The following is a 20708-nucleotide window of genomic DNA, read 5'->3' as shown; positions in this document are numbered from 1 at the left end:
CTACTGATCCTTTAGTCTAAAAGGTAAGACTTGTAATTCTTGGATGTTCTGAATGCCTGGGTTTTGTTAGTCAATATCATGTAATGTTCCAGTGGTCCGCTGGTGACTGACGGTTGCTGGAATTGTTGCCTACATTGTTTATACAGACTGCTTTTGTACCTGCACTGTGTAGCCCAGGCACGCATGGTTCTAATTCGGTGCTTTGGTTAGAGAAGAAAATGAGTGGGCTGCAATTCATAGAAAAGCACATGTAGCTTACTTTTGACTATCACCTTGCTTGAAACTTTTCTAGGAATCAATGAAGAAGCAGCCTGCTTTTGATAGCCCTTTTTTTGGTTTGTTAGTTTCTTCCTTTTTTCCCTTTCCTAGTTGTCTCTTTGGTTAGATGATGAGATAGACTTTTGTTGAGGGGTGGAGGTTGGCTTCTAGAATAAGGCTCTTAGCACTAGAGCAAAGTCTTCTGCCTGCCTGGAGACAGTAAGTCCTTTAAAAAACAAAACAAAACACCCCCACCCCACCCCCACAACACCACAACAAAACAACAATGAAGAACCCTGCACCTGGGAACCCATAGCTGTTCTCAAAGGCTGTTCAGAGACTGTCTGTTGGCTGGTCTCTCCTGCTTAAAATGTTTGATAATCTTGTGATCAAGGTCACAATACAGAGGAGAGACAGAAAATTAAATTCTGTAACTTTCACATTGATTTCACAGAGGAAATTCTCACCCGCTGCAGGAATCCATAGTGAAGGGAAAAAAAAAAAAGCCCACATTGCCTCTGTGGTGAAACAGGCAGTCACCAACAGTGTGGTCTGTTGGTTAAGCAGCGTCAAGAAAAGTGAATATTTATGGAAGCCATCAGTGATGAAAATCTACATAACTTACTGTATGGTTCACTAGATTACTTCCTCCCCTTTTACCTAGCTGAAACTGTGTTAGTGGGAAGTGTTAATTTTGCTTGAGGCATTTAGAATTTTAATTGTCTTTTCTTTGGGAATTCTTTCTCCCTGTTGAAAGCAAATGAAACTATTATTTCATGTGTTCCTTAAGTTGCTCAAAATTCGGGCTGCTGTCGAAAGGGATGCTCCTGCCCTGTTCCCAGCTAAGTGTTACCACCACCTTCTTTCTGTGTTTGTGCAGCGTGCCTGCTTAGAAAGCTGTTTTGAGTGAAAACTAGCTTTAAAGAAGAGAAATACCTAAAATCTCAGTTGGATCAGTACTCTGATCCTGCTGACAGGAAGGGTTGTATGATCTTCCATCAGTTTCAGCGAGTTTTAAAACTGCATCTTGAGGCTGTAGTTACCTGAAGTGGTATGATGCAGTCTGGAGGCTTACTGCTGATTAAAAGAGAAGAACCTGCTTCCATTCTTCTCCTTTCAGAGGCTCTGGCTAGATCCTTCATTGACCTGATTCACCTAGATAAATGAAAGAGACTAATTGATTTCAGCTGGATGATAGGCTGAAATGGTTCATGAGGAGAGTTGATGTGTGCTGAAGCGGGTGCAGGGCAGGGGAACAGGACTGGGTAGCCCAGGGTAGGGGAAGCAGAAGGGAGGATGCAGGCATTCCCTTCTAGCTATCAGTGAGCATGGCAATGCATTGCACAGCTTCACTTGAAGTGTATTATGAAAACCATATTATGGCACAGTGTGGAGGCGTACAATCTAGATGTTGATGGCTTGTAGCGATAGTAGTTCTACTTCAGTCTTAATGCTTGGTGCACATACCAGATGTATGGATTACAGATGGAAAAATTGCAGGCAGTTGTCTTTGCAAAACCTTGTTATAGGGCTTTTTTTTGCTTGTGTACATTAAATAAACACAAAGATGAGTGTTAAATTTTCTTTCTCTTTTTCTCATTCTGCAGATGTTCTACGATGTGTGTTCCATTTCTTTCCATTAGTCTAAGCAGCTCTTTCAGAACCGCTGGTCTAGTAAAATACAAATTAAGTGGTTTTGAGATTATGTTGTGTTTGTCTACATATACACACATGTACACACACATGAATCTGAAATTTGTTAAGTCAAAGGTCGAGCAAGTTTACACTTTATATGGGAAGGCTTGTATGCGGTCTATCAATAATACGTACCTGTGAATTAAAAAAGCATTTAGTATCAGGCTTTGCTGCTATTAAATTACAATAATCATTGATTAGATACTTGAGTAGCCAAGATTAAGTACTGTTTTAATTACTTCCTTCCTTTGTATGAGAAGTTGTTTTTACTGTGACAGTAGGCAAGAATAGCTATGATGTTAACAGGCTGAAATAGCTTTTTATTATTTTGACTGTTGTTTTTTCCCTTTAGCTGGATGTTGTCTCTTGCATTATTGCTCCCAACCCAGATGGCTTTGTGCCTTTGTTTCAGTTACTAGATGTGATATTGTTAGTTAGTCACTAGTGCCACCACACATTGTACAGTTTGGCCCATGACTCATTCTCACAGCCGTCTTATGTTGGCAGTAGTGTTATTCTCAGTATAGATACTTCTCTTTTGACCCCTGATGTCAGCTACTGGTGGAAACTGGGTGCTGATTGTGAAAGACACTAACCTGTTCCCTTGAGGAAGGAAATATTAAGTAAGTGCATGGAAGCAGGAATAGCTTCCTAGCACGCTCAGATTGGCGTGATGATTGCTCTTGTCTTTTTAATTGAATATGTAAATGGAATTTTAAAAGATTCCGTCATCTGTGTTGGAAGTTCGTAATTGTAAACAAGTATCTTACAAGAACTTTATAACTCCCTGTGTTGTGGTGTCTGGCTTATAGGGTGTGTAGTGGCATTTTTAAGGCTTGCTTCTTTGAATATTTTCAAGTCTTGTTGATACACTAAAGTGGTTTCAACAATTGCAAATGTTGTGGAAAAACATCCGAAAGAGGCTGAAACTAGAAAAGATCTAATCACAGAATCAAAATAGAAATTATGAACAAAATAACTACATAGAACAGATTAATGTTTCCCTTTCTGCTCTACCTGTTAATGTTTTATAATGGCAATACCGCTTTATTTTACCATGATGAGCACAGAAGTTAACTGAAAATAGGCTGTGTTTGCATCCAAGTATGAAACATCTTTAGTTTTACATAAGTCAAATTATTTTTTTCTGTCTGCTATTTCAGTTACAACAAAATTGCAGCCAAGATTTTATGGGTAGAAGTAGGTGGATGGGAGAAAGGAAGTAATATCCCACTGAAATAGTATCTTGTTGAACGTATACTGATTGGTAATGAACTATGCATTTTCTGAAGATTCCTTGGGTAGGTGCTGTGTTATTCTAACAGTGTTGTCGGTGTTGTATGGTGGGGTTAAATTTTATTTCTTTCCTTTAGACAATTGAAGAGATCACATACCATGCAAAACTTTCCGCACCTATTGATGAGTGAAGCGATGGATTTGTAAAGATCGGTAATTGAGGTAAAATATTTTCATACCTGATTTATTGTCACCAGGTCTATACTGCCAGTTCTCTTTTTGTTTCAGTGCAGTCCACTATAGTGGATTTGTTTGGGGAATGAGGACCTGATGATGATGAACTATTATTTGATAAGGGTGATCATAGGAGCTCCCTGACTGTTGCTTCTAATGAGGAAAACTATTTTTCCTTATGTATTTATGCTTTCTGAAAGCCGGAGGGTTTTTTGTTTGCTGTTAATTAACATACTACTATATTTTTATCTAGTACAAGCAAAATATTAAGTGATCTACATATTTAGTGTGGTAACAAAATGTGTTGGCAGCAGCTATGCTTGAGTGGGTCATCACAACTTTGCTAAGGGTGAATGGAAAGGTTTTGAAATTACTCAAGTCTCATTACTCAGTGTATTTACATGGCAGTTAGAGGTGACACCTAAGTTTGTTGTCTCATATCTAAGGCAGCTTTGAACTGGCAAGCTGATAGTAGCACGGCTGTGGTACCAAATAACTGCTTTGAGTATTTAGCTGGGCTCCAGGCGGGTGTTGGATTTGCCATTCAACTGGTGGCTGGTAAGCTTTAGGAGACTTCAGGGCTTTCTAGCCAACCACCTTTTTCTGCTGGAGATTTTTATCTCCTGATAAAATTTATCTCCTGATAAATGGCTTCTGATGAGCCATTTTATGTATTTATAGTAGCTGGAGGGATAGAAACCAACACTGAGGAATAAGGCAGAGTTGGACTGTGGATATTTTAGTGATGATTTAAGTGGTACTATTTGTTTAACAGTGGTGATCAGTAGAAGTTAGTGCTGAATGGCCCTTTGTAGTGTGTACAAAATATTGACAGCTTGTTTGTGAGTTAAAAGGTGAGCTTCTGTAGTAGTTGATTTTTGCGCTGCTGGCATATTCTATTATCCATTGTAGGCACATTCGACTTTCCCCTATGCTTTCTTCCTTGTTTATTTATTTCATTGCAAGCTGTCTGTATGAAGTGAGGGATTACAAAGAGACTTTCTGAAGTACCACTTCTGTATTTCTGCTGTCAGTTAAGGACAGTGTGATGCAAATGACAATGAACTGCTTGGTTTAAAAGCCTACCAATTTTGAAGAGTTGAGTTTCTGTAGTAGGAATTTCAAACAAATTTCACTCGCTATAAATGAAGCGTTAACTCCTGCACATTATAAAGTTTGGATTTAGTAGCTGGTGGTAGGGCTTTTCCCAAACTAAGCTGTTTTATCAAGAAAAAAAGTAAGCTGGAGAAGGAGGGGAACGAAACACCTTTCTTATGGTGTAGTTGATCTCCTGGAGTTCTGTGGCATGTTCAACTATAGTGCATTATAAAAAGATTTCCTGGTTGCTTTTTTGGGGTAAAATAGCAATAAAGTACTTTGGGATTGAAAAGCTGTATTCAAAAATGCATATATATTTGGAAAGTTTGCACAGCATGATAATTATCTGCAATTCCGTAGGCGACCAATTTAAGCAATCTTGTATTTAGGTATACCTTTGTAGGTTTAGCACCTGTAGAAAGGATTACGTTTTGATAATGGATTTTGCCTGGTGTCTTACCAAAGGGGGAAAATTTTGTGTGTCAAACTGGCTTTTTAGCAACGTAGTCAGCAGTGGTGACTTGATTTCAGAAGGCTGTTGTGCTAATTTTTTTTAATTTTTTTTTTCATTTGCCAGTGAGCATGTTTGAACCTGCTCTGTGACGTATGAAGAACAGCAGCCCAGTGTATTGGTTACATCCTGCTTTTTCTGCTAGTGCTGTAGTAGGGGAAATACCTTCAGTTACACAGAACAGGCCTGATTTGAGAGCAGGGAGGGGATCTAGAAAAGAAAGGAAGGAGTGATAGAAGTAGTGGAAAGCTGTAATATTAGTGGAGTTGTATGTTCTAGCTTATTTTTTTACGAATAGTGATTTCCCACATCTCATGATATCCAACAAGAATTAGAAGGGAGTAGGGGTAACTTGTCTTTATTGAAGAAGTGTTCTACAGCACTTCCCATCCACAAGAGCGTTGTCTGGATGAAGAGGAAGGTAAATACTTTTTTGTGAATTATTTAGTGAATAATGATTGAGGGGAAAACACATCTTCAAAGAGTAGTAATCAAAAGATAAGACTTGGAAGGTCAGAAAAACTGGTGGTAAGTAAAAATGTCATGAAATAAGGAGGACAGGTAGTTAGGAAGCCAGTGTAGTGAGTTAAAGTAGGTCACACAAAGGGCTTCCCCCTACCCTGCAGTGGATGTAGTTTACACAGTTGGTTGAATTCAGCGGAGGTGATCTTTCTTCATGGGTGAGAGTAATTGAGATAAATGTCTTTAGTGGAAAATGTCACTTTCTGATGGTGTTGAAGATGATTTTCCTGATATTAGTATAGACTTTCAAGTTGAGTGTCACTCTTGTCACATTTGTGGACAACTAACAGGAAATTTGCAGAAAGAAAATTATTAAATTGTTCATGTGTTATCATGTTAAATATTGCCATGCTTCATCCAAGAAGTTTACTTGGATTGTATTTTATGCAGGTAAATAGTTTTAGAGAAAATCTCAAATTAATTTCTAACTTTGTTTTAGCTAATCTCTAATTAGTTTTTTCTCTTATTACTTGATGATATAAACATTCAACAGTAGTGCTTTAGCAGGCGGGCACTTTTATTATGCTAAATGGAATTAATGAGTAAAACTATGATTACGTGTTTGCAGTACTGGCATCTGAGACCCCAGACTTGCAAGCTAGGCTGTACAAGCAGGCTTATGTAAACTTTCCAAAGGCTTTAAAACGTGTGTCTTATTATAGAAGGTTACGCATACTGATTTCTCCCCCCCCCCCCTTTTTTTTTCTTCCCCCCTCCTAAGGCCATGTGGTTATGATATTGAGATTCCATAATGCCTCCTGCCGTGACAGACAGCCTGGACATCTGGGCAGTGGATTCACAGATTGGTGCTGATGCCTCAATATCTGTGGACTTCCTGTTGCCCACTGGAATCTACATCAACCTGGATGTCCCTCGAGATGCCACCATATCTCATATTAAACAGGTAATACCAAATGGTCAATTAACTGAAATGTTAACTTGTATTTGGAATGAGTGCTGTTTCTGATTTTGATGTGCCTTTTTGCAAATCAAGTAATGAATTTGGGTAGGCATAAAAAAATCATGTATTGAAGGCATGTGCATAGCAGATTAAGACGTATATGTGTCTGGGGGTTTGGAATGTTTTTGGGCAGATGGCAAGGTTTGCAGAAACTACCTTTTGCTGATGGTCACACTTCAGCAGAGATTCTAATAGCTCTATATTTACTGTATTGCTACATCCCAACCTTTTTTTAACACATTGGTAACACATTGTGTTTATTTAACATTTCTCTGATTAGCGTGGGAACAGGAGACGTTGTGTCTAATTTGATTTTTAATATAAAAGTAACAGATTGTGCTCCAGCGGCTTTTGACTGACACCAAAGATGGATGCCTTTAAAACTATGTATGCCACTTCTTAAAGGTTGTGTACAAGTGCCTTGTTAGGGCATCACTTAAGTGAGGGAATACTCAAATTGAAGAAAGGGGTGCATGTAAGGAAATAACCACAAATATTAAAGAATAATCTACTGACCTTTCATCACATAATGGCCATGTGAGGGCATTTAGACAAGTTACTTTGGAAGTAGTTAGTGGGTGAATTACAACACCAAGTAATCTGCTCCTTAAACATAATAAACTTCTAAAAGAAAATAAAGAAGTGTGATTTCTCATTCCATTGCATTGCCTGGTAAATAAGTACATTTTTCTTCATTCCTATTCAATCTGACAAGATTAACTTTTTTCTAGAAATTATTTTATTCGTATCAGTAGTAGCTTCATGTAATTTATTGTTCCTCTAATTTGAAACTTTCTAGGCAGTGAAGGGTTGTGTGTTGTTGTGTTTGTTGTTTTTTTTTTTAAAATACGGTGGGTCGCTTAGTATTTTAGAAGAAATGAGAGTGCCACTAGAAATTGAAGTGATCCAAGAAATAAGTTTTGTGCTTTACCAAAATACTTGAAATAATTCAGACTGGAAAAATGTAATTGTTGTTTTAGTAAAAGGGTTACCTGGGCAACTAGAGGTTAGTTGGTAGGTAAAATAATGGAATAGGTGATAGTGATTTCAACTGATAAAGAATTTAAATAAGTGTGTAAGTGACAACAGTAAAGGACTTGAACCAAAGCTGTCTGGTTTTCTTGATGATTGTGACACATTGAAACTTAACATGCTATAAACAGGTTCTGTTGATAATGTTTTTCAAAGAAAAGGAATGTTGACCATACCTACCTTATGTAAGTCTATCATGGAAATCACTGTATTTAAAAACAAAACAAAAATGAAAACTTTGACATACTGGATGGGTAGCTTTGCTCCCACCATGCCAGTGTGACAAGCCCTAATTTGTAGACCTTTGGATGTATAGAGGATGTTAGAGCATATATAAGGAGTTTATCTTGTACATTAAACGGTTGAGATTGAAATAAGAGAACAGAGGAAAAATAACCGATTATTTGAGGGCTGAAGAATTTTTCATTTCTGTAGACTCCATAATTCTACCAGGCCAGTGCTTTGGGTGATGGCAAATGGCTGCATTCAGTGGAAGTCAGTTTCAGGGACTTAATTGCTTTTTAAATTTTATAGTCATTAAGGGATACAATAAGTACCAGTAGCTGGAAACTGAAGTTAGACAACTCAGGAGGAAAAAAAAAAAGGTACAGATTTTTAATAAATAGTTATTGGAGAAGAACACAGAGGCACTAATAGATTTAGTCGTTTGATACCTTTGAAGTTGGAATTTTTGCTCTACACTGAAGGTAGTTGCTGGATTTAGCTCTCACTCAACTAGGTGAAATATACTGGAATACATTTCTGGAAGGCAGAATTCATTGTACAAATCTATGAAATATATGCTGGGATGTTCAGTTTGGCAAAAGGAGTTCAGTTCAGCTTCGATTATCTGAGAAGAGATTTTTGCCATTGCATTACTGATTCTTCAGGTTCTCTTTCAAAAGACATTTCAGAAACAAATCTATAAAATGTAACTTTTAAAATTAGGACAAAAATATACTCACAGATGAAGATTTGAATAATATTTAGGTTGGGAGGGCTCTTAACTTCTAGTTTTGATTTCTCCTAAGGATCTGATATATTGGTGTTACTTAAGGTGTAATCTGCTACTTAAGTATTCAGTTAAGCATTTTTTAGTGTTCTGTGGGTGACTTGTATGTCTTAGTGGCCTGCCAGTAATTTACAAATAAATTTATTTTAAGCTTCTCCAGACAACAGGGAATTTTTTATTGAGGAATTAGTTCCATAGTGGGAACTTGTTGTCTATATGCTACAATAATTACTGGAAAAACCAAGTATAGAAGTGTCTTGAGGGAGAAGTTTTTTGACAAGAAGCTATAGGAATGGATAGAGGAGAGTGACAGTTTGCTGCTCGGTGTCAAGAACATCTGCCTCCAAAATCAGTGAGTGCTTTGTTGCAGGACTGTGGATGACACTACAATAACTTTATGGCAAATAAGACTATATTGGGTCAATACCAGGATAAGCATCAGGATGAGGGTTAGTGCTGCCCTTCTCTCATTGCCTCATAGTTCTTGTCCCTGTATGTTTTTTACCCCCGGGATATTTGTGCACACAAGTTGTTGCTTAAAAATAAGCTCAAGATAGAGACTACAAACAAGACAAAGTAAATATATAATGATATATAGTGATAGAAATTAACCAAGTTAGCAAACATGTTACTCTTGTATTCTTCTGGGAACATAAATGGAAATTAATGTTACCTTCAGTGCTGTAAGATATGTCCATGCTTTCTTGTTTTCTTTTCTTTGCAGCTGTTATGGAAGCAGGCGCATGCCTATCCACTCTTTCATCTCCTCATGGAGATTGACTCTTACATGTTCTCATGTGTGAATCAGACTGCTGTACATGAAGAATTAGAGGATGAAACACGGAGACTTTGTGATGTTAGACCCTTTCTTCCTGTCCTTAAACTAGTGACAAGGAATTGTGATCCAGGAGAAAAGTTGGATTCCAAGATAGGTGTCCTTATAGGCAAAGGTAATTACACCTAATTATTTTTTTTAAATGAGGATAAATTTGGTTTTGCGTGAGGGTCTTGGGCAGGTAACAGTGGAAAAAAATCTTTAAAAAAACAAACAAAAATAACCCCCCAAAAAACTCCACAACAACAAACCAACTATAAATTAAGTATTTCCCTGACAGAATTTCCCTTTCTTAAACTAATACTGATGCAGTTTAAAATAATTTAAATACTCAAGATGAAACATTTGAAAGTTGTTGAAAGCTACTTCTGTATTGTATTTCGGCACTGTATTGTATTACTACATCAATCAAGAGCAAATTTTATCTTACTAGATGAGGGGAAAATATATAATATTACTAAGCGTATTCCCTGAAGAGTGTTATAAATAACCTAACAGCAAACTGGATACACAGAAGGAACTAGAAATTATTATGGTGGTGTTATACATGGTTTCTGAGTTGGTTAACAATTTGATTCTTGTTTTTGCTCTCAATTGTGGCACTGATTTTCAGCAAACAAAGAAAAGCTATTTTTAAAGGTTTCACAGTAACTTGTTCTTGATGTTATTTCAGAATTTTCAGCTTTTAAATCTATTCTGCTTGGTTATACAATCAAGATTGACAGGGTTGTGTGAGGTCATACCTCTTGTTTTAAAACAATGAACCATTGTTAGCTCTTTTATAAAAGACTGCAGGTTTTGTTTAGATTTCAGCAGTACACTGTCTGCCTATTTGTTAAAGCTGACAATGGAAACAGTTCGCCAGTTCAACCATTCAGACATAGACTGACAGATTCTGAGAGATTCACATTCTTTGATTTAATATTTTGCTTACTATAGCTGTGCGAGATCCTTCCTTGTGCAGCCCCTATTCTGTACCTTAGTAGCAGAAAAAATGTGTTCCTGCCTAAGCTTCTAAACCTACTGTTTTGTTCTTAAAAGGTGTTCAGTGCTTTGTGTAGTTTGGACAATGTCCTTCAAAGTTCAGGAGAAAAAGAAAAAAAACAGTCGCAGGCCCTGTGCTTCCTGGATTACCAAACAAGCACAGCTGTGTAGACTCTCCACTGTGTATTCTCCCATTACAGATTTTGGAAAAGAAACTTTATTGGTCTTGGATTGGTTGAAATTTCAGTCCTATCATTTTGACTTGAGTAGAAGATTTTAATCACAAGGAAGATTCAAGAATAAATTGATCTATTTACAGTCCCACTATCCTTCTTTTTTGACATTTAAACAAAATGAAAAACATGATATCTGTGGAAATAATAAAAAATAGTTTTCAAACACTGCTTCCCCTGTATGGTCTTTATGATGCATTTACTGTGCTTTCTTTGCACTTGCTGTTGTGAGGAGAGACATCAAACTTTCTAAACTGTCTTGAACTCAGGGTGAGGTTGGCTTTTCCATGTAATAGCACCTGAGAGAGGCATTGGTTCTTGCTGTTTGAACTAAACTCTCATGCCAGGTTGCATGGGAACTGTAGAAGTAACTTTGGAAGCCCACTGATGTACGGGACGAAGTAGAAACCAACTCACTTTTGTGAACCTGTTTTTGGATGGGGTGTCTGAAGAAAACGACTTATGTAACCTTAACTTAAAGATAATAAAGGTTTGAGTGGGATAATAAAGAGATGGACAATATTTGTACAGGTAGCTATCCTTTTGCTTACTTGAATTCTTTTCAGGTCTTCATGAGTTCGATGCCTTACAAGATCCTGAAGTGAATGACTTCCGAGCTAAGATGCGGAGAATCAGTGAGGAAAAAATTCAGTCGCTTGTGGGTCTCTCCTGGATGGACTGGTTAAATCACACTTACCCACCAGAACAGGAACCTGTTATCCCAGAGAGCTTCCAAGATAAGCTCTATGGTGGAAATCTTGTAGTGGCTGTTCATTTTGATAACTGTCAGGTAGGAATGGTTGTTCATCATATTTCACGTACTGTTCTTGATACTGATCTGAACTAGCATGTGGTCAATAAGTATATAAATGAAATAGAATACTAACATCATGGTGTTTTGTTTTAAAGTGCTAACTCTTTCACCAGGATCCTTGACTTTTGAAAGAAAATGAGGATGTGAACCTGTGGTTGTCAACTGAACTTTTGAAGTCAAATTACAGTTCTGTTTCTAAAGTCAAAATGTACAACTTGTATATTCTGTATTATTTCACATTTGTTTAAATGCAAAACATAATTCAAAGTTGTCAGGACATTTTTTGGCCAACTGTTACTGTGTTACTTCACTGGCATGCAATTTTAGGCTCAGGAGACATTGAATTGGGAGGCACCGTATTCAACATGGTTTTTTTGTGAGTGATTCACTGTCGAACATCTTTGGGGTTGATCTGCTAATTAGGCTGAGCAATAAATCAAAAAAAAAAGAGGAATTACTATTTCCTATATTAGACATGCATATAGACAAATAAAACATTAGCTGAAACTTGAGAGTTACCTTTTTGTTTCAGCTTACAAATCCGTAGCTTATTTTTAACATAAACCCCCCTTTTGATTGCGTTGGAGGTGGAACCTAAAATGCTTTAGCTTCATTTTTTTTTTATGTTGAAGTTGCTATTATTCTACCTGAGTCCAGCATTCCCAGAAATGATTTTTGCACTGTACTCTTTTTTGATAAAAGTGAGGAATCAGCGTGCGAAATGTTAAAATCTCACAAGTGTGTAAATATATCAGGTTATATTTGGTGTCCATTTTGGCCTAGGTGTTATATACTGATTTTTCTAATGATTCAGGTGATCTTTATTTGCAAAGCTTTATTTCTGATGCTTTTTTTAACTTAAAAAATAAAAAATCCAAAGTGGTAAAATTATATCTGACTCTGGAAACACTAAGTACAGAGGTGAATACTAGATTGGGTCACCAGTAATGCTAGTTAATGATGGATGCATAGGTGTTTTTATGACAAAACCTTTTTCTAGTCCTCTTTGGCTTAGCAGAGGACTTGTAGTTGTCCAGGAGTAAAATATCTGTATGTTTGTCAGCTTTTGATTAAGATATTGTATACATATGCATAATATAACAGTACAAAAGCAGTGCAAAAGTTCATGCTGCTACAGAATGTATTTGCCTGCCACTGTAATAGCTTAGGCTGCTGACATTTCAAATGCTTCAAATGCTTCTGCTGCCAATTCTGACCTTCAGAGCTGTTAACAGTTCAAATCTGGGCCGCTTTTTAGAGCGGTAAACTCTGTTCCAGACTCTACTACTTGCACTGAGTACTAAAAATCATCTCGGGAGAAATAAGTAGGGAAGTATGGGGACTGTTGCATTCTTTCAATCCTGCAGCATTCCTACTGAAAGGTATATCAAAATACTTCTTGTCTAAAATATATGGGGGAGCTGTAAGAGCTACCCAGTTTTCTCTGGAACAAGAGAAAGAGGCTGATCCCCATTCCCGTGACATACATCTAGAGACCTACAATTTGGAAGTAAGGCAGCCATCACAGAGCATCAGCTTCCTGGGAGGAAAAAGTGTCTTTCCCTGTCTACCCACTATCAGTTATGATAGGAGAAAGGCTTGACAGTTTGGCAGCTTTCTGAAAGGGGGAAACTGTTATGAGCCAGCAGAAACTGAGGAAATACAGAATTAATTCTGCCTGGCTTTACAGAGCGAGATTTTAACATTAGGGCAGCTTGGCTTCTTACCAGTTAACTTCTATATAAATAAAGCACAAGTCAAAAGAATGTAAGCCAGGCAACACTTCACATTTGTAAGTGGCTGCTTTTAGAGTGCTTACATCATGAGTGTGTGTGTGTAAATAATAATTAAAAAAAACTCAAAACCCCAAACCTCACTGAATCGACCTTTGCAAATAAACGAGTGCAGAGCATAATGTGGTAGATTAAGGGAGATGAAAGATTTCACAGGCCTTTTTCATTAGGAGCTTTAAGTGAATTTGACCATTTTTTTTAAAATTGAAAAAAGAAAGTAACATCTTACCAGTACCTTTTCAGAATGCATCAAAATTACAGATACTTCGGAAATATGTAGATAGCCTTTAAAGGTTTGATTAAAAATTTTATTTGAAAATGCAGAGTCTTTTCATGTTTTAGTCAGAATGCTACAGGTATTGGCTGCTACCCCCCTTTTCTCCACTTCCCTAAATAAGATGGTGTTTTTGTACATAAGTCACTAACAGTTTCTTCTGCTGTATTACTTGAAGCTTTCGTTTTCTTCTGAGTGCAGTGGTACCTAGGAGGAGGATAACCTGCTGGTGGCCAGAAAGAAGAATAATTAACACATCTAAATACCTTGAAATGTATGCATGACTTATTGTCCCCCTCATTCACATTGTAAAGTACAAGCTTCTAGATCAATATGCTGATCTAGAAGTCTTTAAATCACCACTGAATCAATTAGATAAAGTTCTGTGTTCTTAAAAGTATTTCTGATACTATCAAAGTTTGAGAATTGACCATTTGGCAGCTTTTAGGGTGACTACTGCTCTGATTGCACTGAAGATGTAGAGATTAACTGTAAGTGTTGAAATAGACTGGCTTTTAACGGCTAAGTATTTCTACCTGAAGTATTTCTACCTACTTTATTGCGTACACTATGATTTAAGCCTTGTATGTCTGACTATGACAAGGTTGACATTCAGTGTTCCTCTTTGTTTTGTTAGGACGTATTTAGTTTTCAGGTGTCTCCTAACATGAATCCCATCAAGCTGAATGAGCTGGCAATCCGAAAACGTTTGACTATCCATGGAAAAGAAGATGAAGAAGTTGATCCTGCTGACTATGTGCTACAAGTTAGTGGAAGGCTAGAATATGTTTTTGGAGATCACCCATTAATTCAGTTTCAGGTACATAAAGCGCTTTAGAACTTACTGTAACAGTTCTCTAATGCCTTGGCCAAAATTTGACCTTGCTTCCTGTGCCATTGGATAATCAGCTATGCGGAAGAGCAGCATGCTGCTTCCTCATGTCTGCTGCCCTCTCCAAGTTTAAAATATGTGTGCACCATTTCCTTTGTAACCTTGTAATATGGTTTCTTTGATTTTAAAGTTGCCGTAGAAGTAGTCTGCTAGCTGATAACAACTGTTTTCTGTCGGCTTTTAGTATATACGCAACTGTGTGATGAACAGGACTCTTCCTCAGCTGACTCTAGTCGAGTGTTGCACCATAAAGAAAATGTGCGAGCAGGAGATGATTGCTATAGAAGCTGCCATAAACCGAAAATCATCCAACCTTCCTCTTCCTCTGCCACCAAAAAAAACAAGAGCAACAACTGTAAGTTCATGTGGAGGATATCTAATATCCGAAAGGAACAGTGACATGTGAAATATAAACCACAATGCCTGGGATTTGTGCTACTACTGCCGTTTTCCAGTGTAGGTCATCTAGGTCTCCTCGGAGCCTCTGGTTGCTTGCAAGGTTTACCTCAGAAGTTGCAGACATGAGGCTTTTTGGAAATTCCTTACCTTCCCTTGCCTCATCCGTTCTCCTTCTCCCCACACTGCCTCCTTTCCGTTGCTATGGATTCTACTTTTATTCACCACCCAGAAAAATGGGTAGCAGTCTGTAACCAGCAACTGGAGAAATTGCAGAGAATCTGGATTCTTTAGCTTCAACACAATGTGTAGGCTCCACTAGCTTGGGGAGTAGTGTTCTGTGGCCTCTTGTATTATCCCAGATATCTTGCATGGTGTTGCCACTTCCGTGATGGCAACTTTTGCAATAATAAACATCTGACTTTCCTTTTAATAGGGTGCTTCCTTTATTGCTAAACGTGTGGCCTTACAGCACAGTTCCAATTTACGTACTGTCATTCTAAGGCATGGGGGCAGACTTTGCTCTGTTACACACCCTGTATATATTCAGAATGAACAATAAATTTGGAGGGTTTTTCTGAGTTGTCAGCAAGCAGCACTCAATGTATTTTCTCATTCCCACCCTGCTTTCAGCTAAGTGTTTTTTCTAACTTTTCCCTTTAGGGCATCTTGTAGACTCTTGTAGTTATGATAACCAGCTTATTTTTTAAGGGTTCAAATTAATGTTTTGAAAAATGCATCTGTTTTAGTTTGTATTTATGACTTTCTTAAAATGCTTAGCTTATAAGTTCTCAGTATGTTACACTGATTAAGAATGAACTTGCATCTTTGTTTCCCTTCTCAGAGTGTATGGGATATTTCCAACCCTTTCAAGATTATTCTGTTAAAGGGTAATAAACTAAACACAGAAGAAAATGCCAAAGTAAGTAACTGTGCCTAGTATCAGATGATGTTCTGTTCATAATTTCAATAATTTTCAATGTTTAGCGAACACAAAATCATACAGATTTCAATTCAGCAAAAGTGTAATATGCATTTATAGTTATTCCCAGTTATATTGGTAGCATTGAATAAAGTCTGAAGTTGGGTATGTGCATTAGAACATTATCAGTAATTACAGACAGTATGACATGAATGTTCATGTGGTACTTGATCAGTTTAAGATGGTATCTGTAAAGTACTGATATTAGTTTGAATAAGCTTATTTCACACCAAACTGTCATAAACCTCTGACAAACACAAGTAAATTAAATAGTAAACATTTTTCAATGGAACATAAGGTATTTTTGTAGCCCAGAATATATTCTATGTGTGTCTAAGCATAAACTGCATACTACTGTACAATCTGTCTTTTACTTTTCTAAATACGCTGAATACACACACATACAAAAAGCTGTAGTATCACTTCCTGTAAAAATGTACGACTGGGCTACTGATTGTTTCACAGACCACAAGTTGTTAACATATTGGAGTTTATTGTACGACTACTTTAAGACTTTACAAGACACTTGTGTGTGAGGTAGAAAAAAAAAAACGCATTTTCTTTATTTTGTTTGGTAATCAATAAATTAAACAGCCAGTCATGTAGATTAGGAAGAAATTAAGTTAGCCATTGAATTTTGCTGTTCTGATGCCTTATTCTGGATACTCAGTGCATTTTTTTTTCTTTCAAAACTATTGTTACAACCTCCTTGTATATTAGCAATACTGTATTTTACCACATAGGTGAATGAGCCATAGTTATAATTCTACTACTTGAGATGCTCTGACTGTGGAAATGGATGTCTGAAAAAACAGATATTCCCCTTTTCTTTGTCTAAACCATTATTTAGCTAGTTGTACTATCTTCTTAACTCTACATTCTGTAGACTCTTAATTCTTTTAAAAGGGAAGGGAAAAGCGAAGGTGGATTCCAGAAGCAGCATAGCTATCAAGTTTGTTAACTTTTTTTTTGGTGTTTTTTTTATCCTTTTTACCCCCACCCCCACTCCCCCCCTCAAAAAAAAAAAAAAGGTGACTTTTGGTTACTTTCAGTATTCTTTTAGAGGAAAAAGAAAATATGTTGATTGTAAGCTTGAGAGAAACAGGAAAAATTGATAATTCTTTGGTATGGGTACCTGTGGACACTATCTAAATATTTTTTAGCATTTGAATGCTTTTTAGTAATGAAAATTTAAAGCCCTATAGTTACCCAAGAACAAGAATGCATGTAGTAACCTTGCAAGCTTGTGCATGTTTCTCTGCATTGTCTGTCTGCGCTATTATGGAATTGTCACTGCTGAGGACGTATTTGTTTCCTAGTCTTGATTCTAAGGCTGTTCAGTTCACTGCCATTGTTCTTTTAGTTCATTGTGCTTTGGATCAAGCAAATATTCATCCATTTTTGCTGAAACCATCAACGGGGTTCATAAATGCAGTGTTTGTAGTGGGGAAACAAAACATTTGTCAGATGGCTAGCACTCCACTAATGTGAACTGGATTGAGTATTTTCACCTAGAGCACAAGTGACTTCATTCAGCTGTCTAGCGCCCAATTTCCAAATACGTGACATTTAAAATTGCTTTTCTTTTTGTCTTGCTCTTTGGCTGCACCATCGGTACATACCATTTCATTAGTAAGAGGGGAGTGTCAGAATGTAAATATATAATTAGGATCCAATCCCTTACATTAACAGCATTGGAAATCATAGCACTAGAACTAGCCAAAAGGCAAGAGAAATAGGAATCTGTTCTAATGATACAATGCTTTGTTACTATCAAATTTTACTTGATCACTTATGCTTTTTGCATTAATAAAGTAAAAGAAAAGTCAGGGAAGTGTGGTGGCATATAGTTACAATATCAGATGATAGCAAGTCAAAGAACAATATTGGGAATTATGCACATGTGAATTTAAACCCCTAGTTTTAAAGAAAAAAGGCAGATTTTAGAATATTTACTGTTGCTGGTGTTCAAGCACAAGTTGATAATACACTACATGTAATCATACTTCTATAAGATATCTTTAAATCAGTGAAGGAAATTGATTATAAATTTAGTTGAACATACAGTGAATCTCCAAATGAACTAATAAAGGACGATCTGGTGAATTGATTCAAGAAGGTTATGACCAACCGTTTTTTTTAATCGGTTCTCTGACATCAGCCACAGTATTTCCTTTTTGAAGAATATAAGGCTGCAATCTTTAATTACAAGCAAATAAAAAAAATGCAGTAAATGTAATCAGGAATCAATTAGAATTTTGATTGTATACATTGTTACCTGTAGGTATATACACACGTAGTCTGTATACATTTAGATTTCCTGAAGTAAGATTGCTTTCGTGTGATCTGTTTCATGGATGTTCGTGTTGCTGTTCTTAACTCTGGTTCACAGTGGTGAAGCTGTGCATGCCAAAAATAGGTAATAGTGGTTTTCATGAGTATCGCTGGGACTCAAGTGAATGTAGTTGTCTTTCAGTGACTGATTGTAAGCTTGGAAGTAAATTTGGGGTTGTATATATGTAAGCCAACAAGTCAGTTTCATAATGGATGTTCCTATGGCATCTGTATCAAGAAGGAGTATAACCCATAGCAGAGTGTTTTCCAAGGCCTAATACCTCTGCCTGTTCCTATGCTGTGACAGCAGTCTCTTGATCAGTGGTAGCAATTGCTTCAGAGAAGTCCAGGATGATCAGAATGGCTGATGTTTGGAGACCATCTGTTGGTTCTACTAATGCCTTCTCCAGGGATTATGCTGGGCTGAAGATAGATTTGCTCTCTATCATGACTTCATTTAAACTTTTACAGTTTAAATATTTAAACGTATTACAGTTTGTCGGTGCCTAGTTTATCTGAGCTTGTTTACGAATGGAGAACTTAGTACTGAAGCAGTAGTTGGTGTAGCCAAAAAAGATATATTGAGATTGGAACTGCTTCAATGTTGATCATGCTGTTGTTTCTTTGAAGGAGGGAAAGACAGACTCTCTCCCAGAACAGATCTTGTCTATGTCAGTTAGGAATTCAAAGGTGAATTATTTTTATCCAAAACCTGTACCAAATTTTAAACACCTTCTCCTTTCCCTTACAGTGCTCAGAAATAATATGATAGCTTAAAGGGAATGTTGGGAAGGTTGTTGGAGTGTAGGGAACTTGAAACACCAGCTCACCTTTTACTCATTAAATTGAGAACTTCTTTTTGGTGTTGACCAAAGGATTACATTTGTGATTCTCTTTCCCACCCCATCTTGGAAGGTCACCTGAAAGAACTTGGCATATTTATCTCTTTGTTTGCTCATGCAACAAAAAAGACCTCCTTGGGGTTCTTGTTGAAACTGTCCAGTCCAAGAGTATGGATACTTGGAAACATGCAGTTTTCTGTGTACGTACATTATTAAACAGAAATGCAGAAATGAGCCACATCTTAGCATTGACCTGTAATGTGTTTAATTTCAGTGCAGATAACTTCAGCTTCTTTTTCTTCTTGTCCTTCTCCTTTCCTGTTCTGTATTTTTAGCATTCAAGCTAGCTGGTTTTGTTGGTTTCTGGGTGCTAAAGACAAAACAGAATTCCTGGGAATTATGTACATTGTTGTTGTTATTATTGGTGATTTCTGATGTCAGCGTGAGCAGTGTTCTCTCTGTACACTTTTATAAATAGTTTAAGAAATAAATTAAATTTTTCTTAAGCTGAAAAAACCAAGCCTTTTCTCCATTAGAAACAAATTGGTTCTACCTGGAGATTTGAATTTGTATTCAGAAAAACAGTCTTATCTTTTTCATTCTGCTTAGTTGTTTGCTTCCTGTGATTTCCTTCTGTGTTAAGTATGTTAAGTTAGAAGCATTTGTATATCCATATATTGCAATTGTTACTACAAATGAGTAGTTGTTGTTAGTAGTCATATGTGGCAATATAAGTAATTCAGTACTGAAAAAATTGGTAGCCAACACTATTTAAAGAAATATTCTGATTTGGCCGAGAACATGAATACCAAAGTAAAAAGAATTTCTTCTCAAGAATTGTTTGGTTAATTTTAAAACCTCAAAATTAGTATTTCTTTCACGATAGAAATATTGATTAAATGCATATATATAGATATGATCTGTATAATATTCTGTACAGAATTCTGTAGGTTCTGTGGCAAGCTTAAAATTTCTCATTTTCTTATTGCAGGTTCATGTTAGGGCTGGCCTTTTCCATGGTACAGAGCTCCTTTGTAAAACCATTGTAAGCACAGAAATATCTGGGAGAAGTGACCACATTTGGAATGAAGTACTGGAGTTTGAAATAAATGTCTGTGATCTACCAAGAATGGCAAGGCTCTGCTTTGCAGTTTATGCTGTGATGGATAAGATGAAAACTAAAAAGTCAACTAAGGCAATGAATCCTTCCAAATACCAAACCATTAGGAAAGCGGGAAAAGTGGTAATTACTTTATTTGTTTTTCTTGAGTGTACCTCTGAATTATATTGAAATGAGTATTCAGAGATCGTTCATTGTCTTCACTTTAGTGTTCGAGAATGCAAATGGAAAAAAAACCACCCAACAAACCCCCCCACCAAACAAAAAAACCCACACGCACACAAAAAACCCCAAACCAACAACAAAACAACAACAAAAAAAACCCCAAACCTTATGAAGAGCATATGTATTAAGAATTGCACATTTTGGTATGAAAAAAATTTCTCTTCCTTCTCAGAAAAGGTATGAAAATGTTGGTTGTAAGCCAGTTGTCAAATGGCTTTTTAAAGAATTTTATTTTAAAAGGTCAGTTTTGTTCTGAACTCTAGATGAGTTGTGATTGGGGAAAAGATGGAAAAAATAAGCATCTAGGCTCACATTCAGGTAAAGGCTTACATTCCAGAAAATGTGTATTTTTACACTGGCAGACTGACACCCTTAAAATTAAGTCTTATTGCCCTCAGTGGTACTGGTGTATATACTGAAAACTC

General features: G+C 36.8%; 1 protein-coding gene across 9 annotated transcripts in view; it reads left to right on the top strand.

The window, feature by feature from the left end:
- The window catches only part of PIK3CB (phosphatidylinositol-4,5-bisphosphate 3-kinase catalytic subunit beta), a 105515-nt gene that overhangs the window by 52172 nt on the left and 32635 nt on the right, over positions 1 to 20708 (top strand). For 7 of the 9 annotated variants that reach the window (XM_064457331.1, XM_064457325.1, XM_064457326.1 and 4 more), the window contains 7 exons: positions 6276 to 6458; positions 9284 to 9509; positions 11178 to 11401; positions 14130 to 14312; positions 14569 to 14739; positions 15625 to 15702; positions 19930 to 20181. In XM_064457331.1, coding sequence (XP_064313401.1) covers positions 6306 to 6458; positions 9284 to 9509; positions 11178 to 11401; positions 14130 to 14312; positions 14569 to 14739; positions 15625 to 15702; positions 19930 to 20181 — 1287 coding nt within the window. In that variant the 5' untranslated portion in view covers positions 6276 to 6305. Of the gene's footprint in view, positions 1 to 3326; positions 3412 to 6275; positions 6459 to 9283; positions 9510 to 11177; positions 11402 to 14129; positions 14313 to 14568; positions 14740 to 15624; positions 15703 to 19929; positions 20182 to 20708 lie in introns of all 9 variants that reach the window. The other 2 variants (XM_064457327.1, XM_064457330.1) reach the window with 1 other exon arrangement.

The sequence above is a fragment of the Phalacrocorax carbo genome, chromosome 7 (genome assembly GCF_963921805.1).
Source record: "Phalacrocorax carbo chromosome 7, bPhaCar2.1, whole genome shotgun sequence".
Lineage (NCBI taxonomy): Eukaryota > Metazoa > Chordata > Aves > Suliformes > Phalacrocoracidae > Phalacrocorax > Phalacrocorax carbo.
The sequence above is the reverse complement of the archived record's forward strand: the minus strand, read 5'-3'. Positions and strand labels throughout refer to the sequence as shown.